General features: G+C 38.2%; 8 protein-coding genes across 8 annotated transcripts; 4 read left to right on the top strand and 4 right to left on the bottom strand. All coding sequences in view use genetic code 12, as the record gives it.

The window, feature by feature from the left end:
* Window positions 1-153: 153 nt before the first annotated feature.
* Window positions 154-3,108, top strand: CORT_0G00920 (hypothetical protein; the record flags this gene model as incomplete). Its single annotated transcript, XM_003870858.1, has 1 exon — window positions 154-3,108. The coding sequence occupies one exon, from the start codon at window positions 154-156 to the stop codon at window positions 3,106-3,108; it is 2,955 nt and encodes a 984-aa protein (XP_003870907.1).
* A 68-nt stretch (window positions 3,109-3,176) lies between these two features.
* On the bottom strand, window positions 3,177-3,800 carry CORT_0G00910 (Rib3 3,4-Dihydroxy-2-butanone 4-phosphate synthase; the record flags this gene model as incomplete). Its single annotated transcript, XM_003870857.1, has 1 exon — window positions 3,177-3,800. One exon carries the CDS (start codon window positions 3,798-3,800, stop codon window positions 3,177-3,179), a length of 624 nt encoding a protein of 207 aa, XP_003870906.1.
* A 1,012-nt stretch (window positions 3,801-4,812) lies between these two features.
* On the top strand, window positions 4,813-5,268 carry CORT_0G00900 (Irc25 protein; the record flags this gene model as incomplete). Its single annotated transcript, XM_003870856.1, has 1 exon — window positions 4,813-5,268. The coding sequence occupies one exon, from the start codon at window positions 4,813-4,815 to the stop codon at window positions 5,266-5,268; it is 456 nt and encodes a 151-aa protein (XP_003870905.1).
* A 50-nt stretch (window positions 5,269-5,318) lies between these two features.
* Window positions 5,319-6,584, bottom strand: CORT_0G00890 (Wrs1 tRNA-Trp synthetase; the record flags this gene model as incomplete). The annotated part of the gene is made up of 1 exon (XM_003870855.1): window positions 5,319-6,584. One exon carries the CDS (start codon window positions 6,582-6,584, stop codon window positions 5,319-5,321), a length of 1,266 nt encoding a protein of 421 aa, XP_003870904.1.
* Window positions 6,585-6,992: 408 nt separating this feature from the next.
* On the bottom strand, window positions 6,993-7,712 carry CORT_0G00880 (Rpl27a ribosomal protein L27; the record flags this gene model as incomplete). Its single annotated transcript, XM_003870854.1, has 2 exons — window positions 6,993-7,372; window positions 7,682-7,712. 2 exons carry the CDS (start codon window positions 7,710-7,712, stop codon window positions 6,993-6,995), a joined length of 411 nt encoding a protein of 136 aa, XP_003870903.1.
* Window positions 7,713-8,243: 531 nt separating this feature from the next.
* Window positions 8,244-11,441, bottom strand: CORT_0G00870 (serine/threonine protein kinase; the record flags this gene model as incomplete). Its single annotated transcript, XM_003870853.1, has 1 exon — window positions 8,244-11,441. The coding sequence occupies one exon, from the start codon at window positions 11,439-11,441 to the stop codon at window positions 8,244-8,246; it is 3,198 nt and encodes a 1,065-aa protein (XP_003870902.1).
* A 548-nt stretch (window positions 11,442-11,989) lies between these two features.
* CORT_0G00860 (hypothetical protein) lies at window positions 11,990-14,761 on the top strand (the record flags this gene model as incomplete). The annotated part of the gene is made up of 1 exon (XM_003870852.1): window positions 11,990-14,761. One exon carries the CDS (start codon window positions 11,990-11,992, stop codon window positions 14,759-14,761), a length of 2,772 nt encoding a protein of 923 aa, XP_003870901.1.
* Window positions 14,762-15,015: 254 nt separating this feature from the next.
* Window positions 15,016-15,816, top strand: CORT_0G00850 (RNA exonuclease; the record flags this gene model as incomplete). The annotated part of the gene is made up of 1 exon (XM_003870851.1): window positions 15,016-15,816. One exon carries the CDS (start codon window positions 15,016-15,018, stop codon window positions 15,814-15,816), a length of 801 nt encoding a protein of 266 aa, XP_003870900.1.
* Between the last annotated feature and the right edge of the window lie 29 nt (window positions 15,817-15,845).

Raw genomic sequence — 15,845 nt, 5'->3', positions numbered from 1 at the left:
TAATCATTTTGTGACATTTATGGTTTATAGAGCCAATGTACGAGTATCTATGCTTCTTTCTTTACTCTTCCGTAAATGGCAATTTTGATTTTTCCAATTCATCTCTTCTGATGAGAATGCAAAAATATTCCTTCTACATCCCATCACACACAAATGACCATACAAGCCAATAGGAAAAGACTCTCTACAGGTCTCACTGTCACATCAAAAGTATTTGTTCGTTCAAGGAATGGAGGAGCATTGAAAATCGTTCGTGAACATTACTTGAGAAATGATATACCATGCTATTCATTAGCTTGTACCCATTGTCAAGAAATTGTTAAACCCGATGCTAATGGCAACCTACCTAAATTTATACTATCTGCTAATCCAGCAAAGACCATTGATGGTAAACCACATTATGTGGTATTGGATACCAATATTGTGTTGCATGCAATAGATATTCTTGAAAGTACTCAATGCTTTTACGATGTCATTATTCCTCAAACTGTGTTGGAGGAGGTTAAAAATAGATCTTTCCCAATATATCAGAGGTTGAGGAATTTGGTTAAACTGGAGGACAAGAGATTTGTTGTGTTCCATAATGAGTATAATGAGGGGACTTATGTCACTAGAGAGAAGAACGAATCAATCAATGATAGAAACGATAGAGCTATTCGAAAAGTTGTCTCATGGTACCAGAAGCATTTGCCAGACATAGAGATGATTTTGGTGTGTAATGATGCTGATAGTAAAGCCAAGGCAGAAAAGGAGAATTTAGATGTCAAGACCTTGGACGAATATCTCGATAGTTTACCTAATGGTGAAGATTTGAAAGACTTGGTACCGGCAGACTTTAGCTCATTCGAAGGTAAGAAAGGAGAAGATGAAACTACATTCCCAGAGTACTACTCAAATGCTCGAATTATGGCAGGTATCAAAAATGGAACCTTGTATCAAGGTATTTTAAACATATCGTCCTACAACTATTTGCAAGGTGAGGTCAATGTATCTGCATTTAAAAAGCCATTACTTATACAAGGATCGAAGAATTTAAATCGTGCATTCAACTCAGATTCTGTTATTGTGGAGCTTTTACCAAAGGATAAATGGAAAGAGCCATCGACAACGATTATAGAAGAAGAGTCAGTCGGAGTTAATGATAATCCTGACGATGGTGGCGATGATGATGATAACACAGTTTCTGAAGGTGTTGTATCAGATAAGGAGCGTCTTCTTTTAGCCCAGGAAGCAATGAAGACCACCAAAGGGTCATCCGAGGAAAAGAGACTTCAACCAACAGCAAAAGTTGTTGGTATAGCAAGAAGGTCTTGGAGATATTACGTTGGACAAATTGCTCCTACTTCAGTAAGCCAAGATGATTCAGGAAATTCTGCCAAGAACTGTTTTGTAATATTGATGGATAAAACATTACCAAAGATTAGAATTAGAACTAAAAAAGCAAAAGAATATCTAGGACAAAGGATTGTTGTTGTTGTTGATTCATGGCCCAGTGATTCCAAGTACCCCAATGGACATTTCGTGAGGGCTTTGGGTGAAGTTGAAAGTGCCGAAGCTGAAACTGAAGCGCTTTTGTTGGAACATGATGTTGAGTATAGACCATTTTCCAAGAACGTTTTGGATTGTTTGCCAAAAGAAGGTGATAACTGGGTTGTTCCAGATATTACCAATACCGATGATCTTCAACTACAAAAGAGAGTTGATCTTAGAGATAAACTAGTTTGTTCCATTGACCCACCAAATTGTGTTGATATTGATGATGCTTTACATGCGCAAAAGCTACCAAATGGAAATTATGAAGTCGGTGTGCATATTGCGGATGTTACCCACTTCGTCAAAGCAGGAACTGCATTAGATCAAGAAGGGGCTTCAAGAGGTACGTCCGTCTATCTCGTTGACAAGAGAATAGACATGTTGCCTATGCTTTTAGGTACAAATCTTTGTTCATTGAAACCATTTGTTGATCGTTTTGCTTTCAGTGTTATTTGGGAAGTTGATGAGGATGCAAACATCGTTAATGTAAAATTCATGAAATCAATTATTAAATCAAGACAAGCCTTCTCCTATGAGCAAGCCCAATTACGTATAGATGATCCAAATCAACAAGACGAGTTAACTAACTCGATGAGGATCTTGTTGAAATTGTCAAAGAAGTTGAAACAAAAGAGATTAGATGCCGGTGCTTTGAATTTGGCTTCACCAGAAGTTAAAGTTCACATGGATAGTGAAACATCTGATCCACAAGAAGTAGAAATTAAGAAGCTATTAGAAACCAACTCCTTAGTTGAAGAATTCATGTTGTTTGCCAACATTTCCGTTGCTAGAAAGATTTACGATGCCTACCCTCAAACAGCAATGTTGAGAAGGCACGCAGCACCACCAGCTACTAATTTTGAGACATTGAATGATATGCTCAATGTAAGGAAGAATGGTTTATCCATTTCGACTGAATCTTCAAAAGCATTGGCTGATTCTTTGGATCGTTGTGTTGATCCAAATGACTCATATTTCAACACATTGATTAGGATTATGTCAACTAGATGTATGATGGCTGCTGAATATTTCCCTTCTGGTTCATATGGATACCCTGAATTCAGACATTATGGTTTAGCTGTTGATATCTATACTCATTTCACTTCACCAATTAGAAGATATTGTGATGTTGTTGCTCATCGACAATTGGCCGGTGCTATCGGATATGAGAATTTGGACTTGAGTCATAGAGACAAGAATAGAATGGAGATGATTGTTAGGAACATAAACAAACGTCATAGAAATGCTCAGTTTGCTGGAAGAGCAAGTATTGAATATTATGTTGGACAGGTGATGAGAAGCAACGAAGCTGAACATGAGGGGTACGTGATTAAGAGTTTCAATAATGGTATTGTGGTGTTGGTACCCAAATTTGGTGTTGAAGGTCTCATCAAGCTTGAGACTATGGGTGATGTAAACAGTGCTAATTATGATGAAGATAAATATGAATTGACATTTACTGATATCAAGGGAAAGAAGAGAACAGTTGGTGTTTTTGACAGGGTCAAGGTGGATGTCAGATCGGTTAAAGATGAATTGAGTGGAAAGAGAAAAGTACAACTTTTGTTAAAGTGAAGAAACACCATGTATTAGTATATTTACAAATAGTGTGTTTATAGATAATAGTAATAATCATAACCTCATTATTTACTAATGTAATCGACCAATTGATTGATATTGATGATTTTGATATTATATTCTTGACTAAACTTGACACAATCATCAAGTCTCATCATTAATCCATCTTCATCTCTTACCAATTCACAAATAACGGCGGCTGGCTGTAATCCAGTCAATTCGCATAATTGGACAGCAGCTTCGGTGTGACCTCTTCTCTTGTTCAACAAACCAGGAACTGCTCTCAATGGAACAATGTGACCCGGTTTTATAAAATCATCAGGCTTGGAGTCCTTATTAGCGAGTGACCTAGCAGTAAGAGCACGATCATGAGCAGAAATACCAGTAGTCGTGCCCTCGGCATAATCGCAAGTAACAGTGTATGCAGTTCCATGTCTATCAGTTTGGTGTTGAATCATGGGGCGTAAATCCAACTTATCTGCTCTTTCAGTTGATAACGGTACACAAACATACCCTGATGAATGACGGACTAAGAAAGCCATTTGTTCTTGAGTTATTAGTTCGGCGGACATGATTAAATCACCTTCATTTTCTCGATCTTCATCATCCATTACAACTAGAAACTCACCTTTTTTGAAAGCGGCAAGGGCATCTTCTATTGGAGTGAAAACTTGCGTCATATTGATCATTTGTAAAAAGTGCTCTTAGTGAGATTTACGTTTTGAAACTGTGCAAAAAGAAGGACTAAATTGACCAAGCTTTTTTTTTTTTTTGGGGGGGGGGGTATATCTTTTGCAATTTTCAAAGAAGCCTTGAATGATATTTCTTCAACTATTTATATGTGGAAATTCTTCTAATTTAATTCTTTCTGCAAGGTACAAAAAAAGTTAAATGGTACTTAAATAATACTAAAACAATGAGCAGGACTGTTCCGAGATCGTTGTATATATATCTAAATTTGGTTTGATTTTATGTTGTAATTTCGGTAATTCGGTACGTGAAAAAAGTCTGTGCCATTTACAAAATCTGCCGCCCCACTAAATTGGATAGAAAATTATTTGTGTTTCAGTAATGCGACATTGAAAAATCAGATGTCATTATTTTTACGACATCCAACAACAAAATGTCGTATTCAAAGTGAAGAATTACTAATTGATGTCGCGCTTTGCAATTTGTATTACCAATTTCATTACTAACTCATTAGTGATGGACTTCAGCATCGAAAGAGGGTTACGACCCTTGAACCCACAACATTCAAAGGGACTCTCTTATCTTTGTAGTCAACGGATAAACTCAACGGTTTTTTCTAGGCGGTGTTCATTCCATTGTGTCTTAGATCTTGCCAATCTAAAACAACTGTAAAATGTGAAATCCAATTATAATTATTCGCCCTCCCCCCTGAAATATTTTGTGTTAACCGCCAATCGGTGAACTATCCCAATTGACACAGGGGCTCTTATTCTCTATATATTACGCAATTGCCAGTACAATGGAGGGCATTGTTGAAGTTACTGCCACGATGAATTGAATTTTTTCAGTTGAAACAATGATTCAATGAATAACCGTCATTTTGTGTAAGTGAGCCTTCATTAATACAATAGAAAGAATTCCCGTCCACGGCGTTCAAATCGAGACTAACAACGGCACACTCGTCCTTACGTCGGAGTGGTTCAACGAGGTCATATACCAACTTCCTATTCAATGTCAGAAATAACACAGGACAGTAATGGGTTCAGCAAATCATTTGCAATCACACATGCTGGTGAAGAGTTTTTTTTACACTTAATACAATTTCAAAATAAACAGATTTTGAACATTTCCATTAATGGAATCCTAGATACAACTTTCAAAATACCAACATCTACAAAGACATCAATCAATTATGAGTCTATGATGGACTTAGCCGAAAATGATGATGAAGATGAGTTTTCTCCTGGAGAGCGAGGACTCCCTGAACCACAAATGATAATAGGAGATTATTCTAATATGAAAATTTCTATTGTGGCTAGTCAGGTTGGCAAACTTATGTCATTGAATTCGCCCCGAGAAATCATACTATCTATAGGCTCTAAATGGTTCGGAAAAGGTGACCAAGTTTGTGATGATGATTTTGAAAAATTAACTTTCATACTAGAAAATGTAAAGAGATTGCTCTAAGATGTTGCCTGTATATATATCATAAATATAAAAATAGGTCTATAAATGCTCTACTTCTTTTGCCTTGGTTTAGGTGCAACCTTTCTTTCTTGTTGACCATAGACCAATTTATGAGGTTTCATAAACTTGTCAACAACCTCATCATCAACCTTACTTCTTCTTTCTTGATAAGCACCTACAAATTCTTGCAACACTGTGATGCATTCCTTCTTCATTTCACCCGATAGTATTTCACCTTTTCTATAACCCTCGGCCAATTTTTCCAATTTTTCATCATCATAACTAAAAAATGACAAGTATTGGTATGCAACATCAACATCAACATTACCTCCGTATTTTCTATGATCTTCCATTAATGCTTGACCTCCAGAAAACGCAAACTTATTAATCTTCTTTTGGATTTGTTTAGGTGTATCATCCATAAAAATCGAAGTAGTTGTGTCAGAAGCAGACATTTTGGTTGAAGCTCCTTGTAATGCTGGGAAGAATTTGGCATGAATCAATGCAGGTTTTGAAAACTTTAATTTATCGGCAACGTCTCTGCACACTCTGAAGTATGGATCTTGATCAATAGCACATGGAATTAAACATGGGGTCTTTGGTGGTAATCCTAAAACATCAGGAAACGATGAAGGAAATGCGGTTGCAATTTGAATACTGGCAAAATGAATCTTTCCAATACAATCGGTATCAGTGAACCCGAAAACTGCTTTTGCGGTTGAAGTTGTAATTTGACGTGAAGTTCTAACAACGTTTTCATAAAATGCACCACCCATGTATTGTAAGTCGGAAAAGATGAATGTGTTTTCAGGATTGAATCCTACGGCAATGATATCTTTGGCGTTCTCAACAGCAAATTTCTTCACATCGTCAATGGTTAACTTGGGTTTGAATAAAAACTTCTCATCATCAGTCAACTCAATCACTAATGGTACATCAAATACATCTTGCAACCATTTGGTGAAAATGAACGGAATCATGTGTCCCAAATGCATAGAATCGGATGATGGTCCTCTTCCCGTATACAAAAAAAATGGTTCACCATGTTCATACAAGTCCAAAATCTTGTGTAAATCCCTTTCGGAAAAGAAAACACCACGTTTCAAAAATGGATGTGGTTCTTGTCCTGTAACCTCTTTAAACCTAGTCAATGTCTCTTGGGTAATGGCTTTGGTTCCAAATTGCTTGATCAATTTTTCATAATCTATACCTTGTGATTTTCCATCAACAACGGCACCTTCTACTTCCCATGGGGTAATCTTTTGTTCAGCTTCATCTTGAAGTTTCAAATCAACTACTTTGTCCTCAACTGACATGTTTGCTTTATATAATCTTTGTATGTGGATCGTGTTATGATGTGACTCAGTGCCTCTAATTTTTCAAATCTTCGAGATTATCCGCTCGCTACCACTTAAAAAGTCGTACGGCTCTTGACAGACCATACTGAAGTACTACGATGAATAGAGTATTATCAATCGCCGTGTTGTTACTGTGCTAGAAAGTAACTACGAGAGATTTATGGTTCTTCAGAAGACCAGACGCCAAATGTGCCGTGAAAGTGTAACACATTTGAATTCACTCACAAGCGAATCCCCGTGTATTCTATCTTGACCAAGATAATAAAACCCATTAAATTAAACGTAATTTTAATTGATACTATACAAAACTGACTTCATGCAATCATCCAAAAACTAACATCCCCCAAATTTTTCTCTCATGTAAACTTAGAAATGTAATTTTTGGAAAAACCATTTGTTCTTACCAGCTTGGTGTTTCTCTTCAAAAGCCTTCTTGACTACTTTCTTGGCTTCTTCTCTTTGTGATGGTTCTTCTAAAGCTTCTGATGATACAGCAGATTTAAAAGATTCAACATCCAATGAGTATCTAGTTGGCATCAAGTGGTTGTAGTTGACTAATTTGACAAATGGCTTAACCTTGGTTCTCTTGGCGGTCTTCTTAGCATCCATCTTCTTGGTGACCTTCAATGGAGCTCTTTCAACACCAGCAACAATGGCGTGTGGGAATGGGTGTGATTTGGTACCTTCATCATGTGGTTTTACAATGACAACCTTTTTACCGGCGTAACGTCCACGGACAACAATAGCTATATTAATGTTAGTATAACGTGATGTAAACATTTATGTGAGATTGACAAAGTGGAGATGAGGAGTTTGCTCAATGAGGTCTATGAATTAAAACTGGAATGACAGATCCTGTAATGAGAACGGGCTTAGTCAAAAGGAGGCAGACTGTTCTGCTGTCAAAATATGCACATAAATGATGCTACTGACACTATTTCCATGTGTGTCGAGATGATTAATCTTTCCATGAATATAGTCCCTGAATGAACATCAACTCCTCATACATTCTCCCTCAGTCTTTTATCACATATATAGTATTGATATAAACATACCAACTCTACCTGATTTAATGAATTTGGCCATTTCTGATGTATGTAGTCTTTGACAATGAAGTGTAACTGTATCCAAGTAGGTTTTGATTATAGAAGTTTAATACTGAAATTTTTTTTGTTCTGGTGGGACGTTGGTGCTTGTTTCTTTGTGCACATTTGAAAAATTCTTTACTATTGCGGCATGGTTGTAAAGACGTTGACCGGGTTTATAGCCCTAATTTTGACAAATAATACAAATCATTTTGTCTTGTGACCTCACGCAGAACTCACTAACTGTGCAAAACTACACTTTACATGAAGAAGTTTCCGTGTTTCTATTACTCTATGTGATACTATTTATTCCCTCAAGTAAAAGAAAATATTTGATTTACTTTGTCGTTGGACGGGATAAATGAATCTTTAAAAGATGAGAACGGTCTTGAAGATATGCTAAATCACTCTACCGCCAATGGGAATCACAAGGGATCAATTGAAAGTGATGTGAATTGTTCTACTTTCTTCTCTTCACCATCATATCTAATATCAAACTATACCCAACCTAATTATACAGTACTAACCTATATCACTTTCTTGAACTTCTTGCTAAAAATTTGGAATTCAGACTCGTGATAACAGGCAGAGAGGGATTGCTAGTTGTCTGCCCTTGTCCACGAGACACTGCTCTTGTGTTGATTAAATCAACTTTCCTTCCATCTTCTTTTGTAAAACTGGATCTCCGATTAGTCGACATAGGAATGTGTGCATTATGCGCTACCGCCAACTTTGCTGCGCGTAAAAACCCGCTATCTGAAGAGTTCTTTGGCAACCCAGTCGTATTGACCTCATTCGGAGGACTGATTGGGGGTGGTTTTCTCCTAGGCGTTGATCGCTGCATTCTGGTTTTCAACAAGTGGGACGATTTAGGTGTTTCTCTGATGGAGGATCTTACAGTGTCCGGTGGTGAGTGCCTAGCAGTCTTTTCCGATGAAGTTCTTGGTTTGGAGTTGCTCGTTGCAGCAGCTGGAGAAGTTGTTAAACTTGGTGAGTGATGGCGTTCTTTGGCTGGAGCTGAAACTGGGCTTTCGGTACCTGGCTTGGATATTGAACTTTTCGAGTTTCCTTTGGAGCTTGATGAATCTTGTTCTAGTCTTTCCCTTTCCAATTCATTGGTACGACTTTTACTTAATGCTTCTGTCCATTGGGTTACTTCAAATTTTTCCACCTCAAACACATAAGTCAGCTCTGTAGATGTTATTGTAAAAACACCTACTGAGGGCAACATTTTAGAAAACCTATTCTGTGCCGATACCAACTCTTGAAATTTGATGAATGGATACTTCAATTGAATCGAAAGAATAACCTCATACTCTGATTCCAAATCCTTTCTAGCAAAAACGAGTGCTCTTCCATGAGTCGTTACAATCATTGTACTCACCTGAGGCTTCTCAAGAGTGAAATGATTCACAGCCTCGTCATCACTATCATCCTTCTTCTCACCCTGAGACAAGCCCAATTTCTTGAAAATGGATCGCTTGGAAATCTTGTTAGATGTTGTTGACTGTGGCCTTTCGACATCACTACTTTTCCTGCTACTCTTTTTGCTGTTGCTCCTTTTCAAAAAGGATTCTTCATATGGTTCTTTTATAGCAACCTTTTCGTCAACAGGGTCAAAATGTTGTGCAGGTGCACCATTCACCATTTGTGAAAGTAAACTCGTCCCGGAACGATTCCGTTGTGTATTTCCAGCATCCAATGGTGATGCGTGTAATGAACCTTTGTGCTTCTTTTCAAAAATTTCGGTAGACTCCTTATGAACAAAAACTGATCCAACACGAAGGACTCTTTCGTCTGGGTGAATCAAGTATGCACCCCAAGCCTCTTCTAAAGTGCCAGATGGCCTGACCTCCATAATATTTGGCTTCAGTTTGACTGCAGGCCTTGTTTTCTCACGACTAGTTTTATAAGATTGAAGGGAAGGGCGAGTATTGATCTGCGGCCTCAATATATTAGTTCCTGGTATGTAATCCGGTTGCGAGCCACGCGAGCTTCTCTTGCTGTCATTAGAATTGTCTTTTGAATTAGTGTTGCCATCTGAAATACTGGTGTCCGAAGAAGTCAAAGGTTTGTGCAATGCATACGCAGCTGCATTTGCAGGATTTACATTGCCTGTAACCTCAGAATTGCTAGACTTCCTTGCTGACACATTTGCCCCCGAGGTACCATTGCGTGGCTTCGATGCAGCAGAATTTTCATCCCCACTGGGCTTGAGGGGTCTGCTCAGTTTCTTTTTCGGAATGACTGTGGCTGTACTATGTTTGATGATGTCTGGAACCTTCATCATCGACTTTGCAGTCATTTTATAAGGCCCTATTTCCGGTGGCTCAGTTAACCAGATCTGATTGTAGTCATTAAAGTCAATATCCTTGAAGAAAAAGTGTTTTTGTATTTCCGGAATGGTTGCTCGTCTTGAGGGCTGAAGTACAAGTATCTTTTTGATCAAATCTCGAATTATGGTGGGAAATCCAGCGCTGAATGCATACTGAAGTTTGGTGATCTTCTGAAAAGTCAAATATTCGTTGGTTGCTTTGAAAGGTGGCTTGCCTGCAATCATCTGGTATACAATACATCCAAAAGCCCATATATCTCCCGGCTTTCCACAAAATTTACTCTCCAACAATTCGGGTGACACATACTCTGCCGTTCCAACAAATGACTTCGCCCTTACATCCAACGGGTAATCTTCGCTTTCGTCATTCTTTTTCTCCAATAATCTAGCAGTTCCAAAATCAGTAATTTGAATTCTCATCTTATCATCAAGCAAAATGTTCTCTGGCTTAATATCTCTATGAATAACACCATTATCGTGCATATATTTAATTGCGTCTAAAATTTGTGCACCAAAATGTCTTGTGCAGTCTTCGTTCAATGTGTTGTACTTTTTGATCAACGATAATAGCTCACCATTTGATGCATAGTCCAACACGAAATATAGCGAATCTTTATCTTGAAAGGTGAAGTAGAGGGATATAATCCCCATTCTATTACTCAATCTATTCAAGGCATGTTTTTCAATATTGACATACTTCACCTTCTTCTCTTTGATTATGTGCCTTTTATCCAACACCTTTACTGCGTAGTTTTTATTACTTATCTTATCAGTAGCTAGTATCACAGTCGAATACGAGCCTTCACCCAATTCTTTGCCAAATTTGAAATCAGTCACACTTCTTCTAATTGTTGAAACTTCTCCGTTTGATTTTTTGAGAGTTTTGACAGCTGCCCCCTCTTCTTGCCAATTACGTTCTTCTCTTTTATATTCTGATGATTTTGGAATTCCATCATCCAACGTGTTTGCATCTTCATCTAAGCGACCTTCTGCTGGGGAATATATCATACTTTTAAACTCGGAATTTCCACTTGTTGTATCCAAGAGAACATTTAGTGAAGAATTGGTGACTGCTCGGGGATAGCGTGGCCGAAAGTCAAACGATCCTAGCGACGAAGGAGTTCCAGGAGCACTTTTTGCTACAAAACTCTCTGAATTGGATGGTTCCATGGAGGATAATCTAGATGATATGTGTACAGTGGGTAACTGGTTATTTGTAGAGTCACCGTATTTGAAAACGTATTTATTCTTTCCCGAGTCCAAGCTTTCGACACTTCCATTGTTATTTGTGCTGTACGTTTTGTAAATGCTGTCAATGTCATTATTCAATTGTTGAAAATCAGAGTCATCAGTATGTCCGTTATTTGTGTTATTATTAATATTATTATCGGACATCTTAAATGAATCAATACCTAATGAACTTTTTGTAATAATTGACTTTTTGGCATCGCAGTACTACTATGGACTCAAAAAGCTATGATGATATCCTTCACTTGAGATCAACTGCAAATAATGAACGGGGGAAAACTATGCCACTGAATGGAGTTAAAGTCAGGTGTTTAACAAAGGGTCCAATGATAAACACGGATGCTGTCCGAAAAAAGTGTTAGAACCAATACCAGTAAATTTGACTATGTTATATATAGCAATAAAGGGTGGCTGAATGTTATTCCTATGATAGGGTCCGTGGGTTTTGTAGCTCAATGGAGTATTTGTTATTTTATGAATATTGCCCGGTTTGATATTTTGTCGGTTTTTGTTTTTTTTTGTTTGCTACATACGTAATATATCCGAAACTTTACAAAGAACGGCGCAGTTTCCAACTCTGACACAAGTATACGACAAAAAGTGTGGTAAGTACCCCAGATTGCATGTTGACAAAATCTAAAAGGCTGAAGAGCACATCGCAGTAACCGCTTTTACTTTGTTGGGAGATTTGAACCATGGCGTTTCCCTTAGATCTGGCTCAATTGTTGAACCATTTGAGAACGTCATACCTTTCTTTGGGTGATGAATCGGAATACTTCAAGAGAATAATTGCTCCAAACTACCCGGGCCATGAATTTGTTTCCGATGGAAGTACTCCGAATGGCTCGTTACAGAATTCTCCACCAATAACGTTTGAGCTCGGAAGCCATGTGAAAACGTCAATCAACAACAGCCCCTATCAGCACAGAAGAGATTCAAGTCAAGCAGGAGAACATTCAAAACAAAGAAAGAGTAGGAACAAGCGTCACTCACTGAGCTTAGTGAAAAACCGGACCCATATTCTCGACACTGAGTCTCCTAGAGCTATTTTAAATGATGAGTCAATTGCAAACTTGACCCCCGGCTCGGTCTTGACTGACTTATCGCACGGCGATACCAATAGCGACAAAGATCCAATTGAGTTGCGGCAAGTACAAGAGGAGATTCTGAGCCAACACCATTTCGGGGCATTGCATTCCAAGCATAAAAAGAAGGTCAAAACAAAGTCAAAACTGAAAATACCCATTGTCAAATTCTTTAAGTCGGGAAAGAACGAGATTTCTGATTCCGATAGTAGCGACGACGAAAGAAGAGGATCTATCATTACGTACGCATCATCGCAGCTCACCACATCGAAGGAAGATTTTACCGATAAGGACACTAGTTCAGTTGTTAATGACACACAGAGTACGCAAAGTGTTGACCCAAAACAGTCAATTGTTTCAAACCGTGAAAACCTGTCATCTGATCATGTTCACGATAGTGGAAGTTCATTGGGATACAATGACAAGTTTAGTGAAGTGACAACGGATGATGATGATGATGACGATGGGTACGAGGACCACGCCTTTGAGTCTGATGGTGAAATTTCCGACGACTCTGAGTTTACTGATTTGGATAATGATACAATTATGGAGTCGTTTTCGCGGTCAGACTCTATCAGCAATGCACTAGATAAACTGATACCAAACAAAGACAGTGTTGGTCCTCAATTTGGAATGAATAGGAAAAAGAGAGCCAACACTTTCAGCGACCACACAGTTCCTAAAACCCTCGGAGCAAACTATTTAAATAGCCAAACTGTGGGGTCTAATTTGATGCAAGTGCGATCCTTTGGAAATTTGGTTGAACTCGAAAGACCATCGCTTTCGTTTGCAAAAGTGGAACCCAAAGTATCAGACACCAATCGAGCGTCAAATTTGAGCTCAATGATACACTCAAGATTTAAATCAACCACAGTCAACCCCTTAAACTATTATCTTTTCGTTGACGGATTGGTAAGTGCCAATTCCTCGCGAGCTACGCAGTTGAATGTATTTCTCCCCCCAAAAACATCCCCCACGTTGAATAATTTAAGTATTGATCGTAATGTATCGATTGCAGACTGCATTGGGTTCATTTTGCTTAATTTGTTGAAGCTCCCTGAAGTAAGTGAATTAAACGATCCATCATTTTTGAACCCAAATTTTTGGAGGTTGGAGCTTGTTGATGAAGACGGGGAAAACTACGGATCTTTCGGGGTTTTAGATAGGAGTAGGACTTTTTCATCCTACAATAATCCAAAAGATTTGGCTCTTTGTCGTGTTAAGGATGTTGTTGAAATTGACAGAAATGAAACTTTGTCGCCGCTTCCAATAGAATTCAGACAAAATCTAACTGCATTTGAGCAGAAGAAAAAGAGTATTGACCAGAGTGGTGATGAAGTCTCCAAGGTCGATCTTCTTGTCAGTGTATTCGAGTACGACAATAGTGGAATACCACAGAAAGTTCCGTTTAAAGCCCCTCGTAATTATACAATGGGACAAGTTTTGAAAGAATTTTGTGTCCAAAGAGGGCTCATCACTACAGAATATCGCTTTAAGGTTGTGGAGTCTGGAGGTACAAAAAGTCGTTATGTTAAGGATGTTGAACTTTGTGGAGCTTTGCATCTGACAATTTTGGAGTTAGTCCCTTCCGATACAAAATTCAATTTGATTATTGACACAGAGGAAAAGAACAGCCAAATACAACCCACTACCAGCCCTGATATTTTCCCTGCCAATTTGACCGCGCCAAACATTACTCCGTACAATGACGGACTAGCTGCTAAGATGCGAGATATAAAATTAGAAACTTCTGCAGCAGCAACGCTGTCTAAATCAGAACAAGTTAAATCTAAGCAGCAGCTCAAGTCGACAAAATCTCAGAAAGAGACACTAGCTTCGAATAAGTATTTGGATGATATACTTCAAGGCAATAACCCACAGCTTCCCACAAATATTAATTCAATCTACTTTAAGTGGAAAGTTTTAAAGAACAACAATAAGATGAAAAAAATGAAGATAAAGACTTTTACAGAGAAAAACTTTATAATCGATGGAGATTATATTCACATAACACCCCCGGACGACCTAATGTTGAAGAATATAGGCGAGTCGGTAGCACATAATCAACCACTTAACTTTAACCAACATCATACATATCACAACTTGAACCAGCAGTTGAATCGAGTTTCGAACAAGCAACTGACCAAGACGTATTCTTTTCATATAACGCAAATATTGAAGGTGAAACAGTACTCCAAACACCCCAATCATTTTCGAATAATTGTACAGAGACAGCAAGCCGACGGGGAGAATGGGTCTAACTCGAAAGATCCATTGAAGAAGTTCTATTTGGTATCAGAGTCCGAGGCGGAATGTTCGGAAATTATTAACAAATTGAATTGGGTTCTGCAGGCCTACAAACTTTCCAGTGGCGCTATATAGACGTGATACTAATTGACTAGCAGTCAGTTAGCCTTTGTTAGGAAAGTCAATCCAAATAGGTTCACCATGTAGAATCTTTTTACCATGCATACTCTGAGGATGCATATAATGATTATACGTATCATATTACACAAAACCCATACAATGTAGAGGATGCGAGGCGCTCCCTCTAGAAGTGTGTCAACTGCTTTTTTTATTTCAGGGGAGAAACCGATATCTGTTATCCAAAATTGGCTCACGAAGGAGGAGTAACAATGGTGGAATTATCTCTGAACTGGAAGCAGCTCAGTTCCAGAATAGAAAAACCGACTACCAATAAGCCAAAAAGTTCAAAAGTAAAACAAAAGCACGTAAGAAATTCTGTTGAGAAAAAGAAACACCTTCTTTGTTTGAAACAAAGACAAGTCCGTCTGGATGGATCGATCAATGCAAGTCCCGTGGAGTTCGCTCTTTGGAATACATTAGGAAGTAATGAAATCAAAAAGGAGAATATTTCGACATCTGCAAATATCATTACCAAGTCAGAAAAAGATAAAAGAAAAGATCTTGGAAAGATTGTGGCTATGGATTGTGAGTTCGTAGGGGTGGGACCTGAAAAAGTTTCAGCACTCGGTAGGGTCACAATTGTCAATTTTTATGGACATATAGTAATGGATAAGTATGTAAGACCTAAACGAAGGGTGACGGATTGGAGGACATGGGTATCAGGAATCTCACCTTGGCACATGCAGTTTGCTATAGAATTTGACGATGCAAGAGCCAAGGTTGCGTCCATTCTAAAAAACAAGATTCTAGTTGGACATGCGTTGGAAAACGATCTTGAAAAATTGCTCTTGAAACACCCAAAGTCGTTGATTAGAGATACCAGTTCATTTTTGCCTTTTAGGAAGATCTCTTCTGGTAGAACCCCAAGTTTGAAAAACTTAACCAAGCATTTCTTGGATTTAGATATTCAAACAGGAGAACATAACCCAATTGAAGATGCTAGAGCCACCATGTTGCTATACCGCTTGGAGAAGAATCAATTTGAAGCCTTCGCAAAGCTGATAAAATAGAGCAGTAATGAAATATAATAAATGTACAT

This window comes from Candida orthopsilosis, assembly GCF_000315875.1.
Source record: "Candida orthopsilosis Co 90-125, chromosome 7 draft sequence".
Taxonomy (NCBI): Eukaryota; Fungi; Ascomycota; class Pichiomycetes; order Serinales; family Debaryomycetaceae; genus Lodderomyces; species Lodderomyces orthopsilosis.
This window is presented reverse-complemented; position numbering and strand designations above follow the sequence as displayed.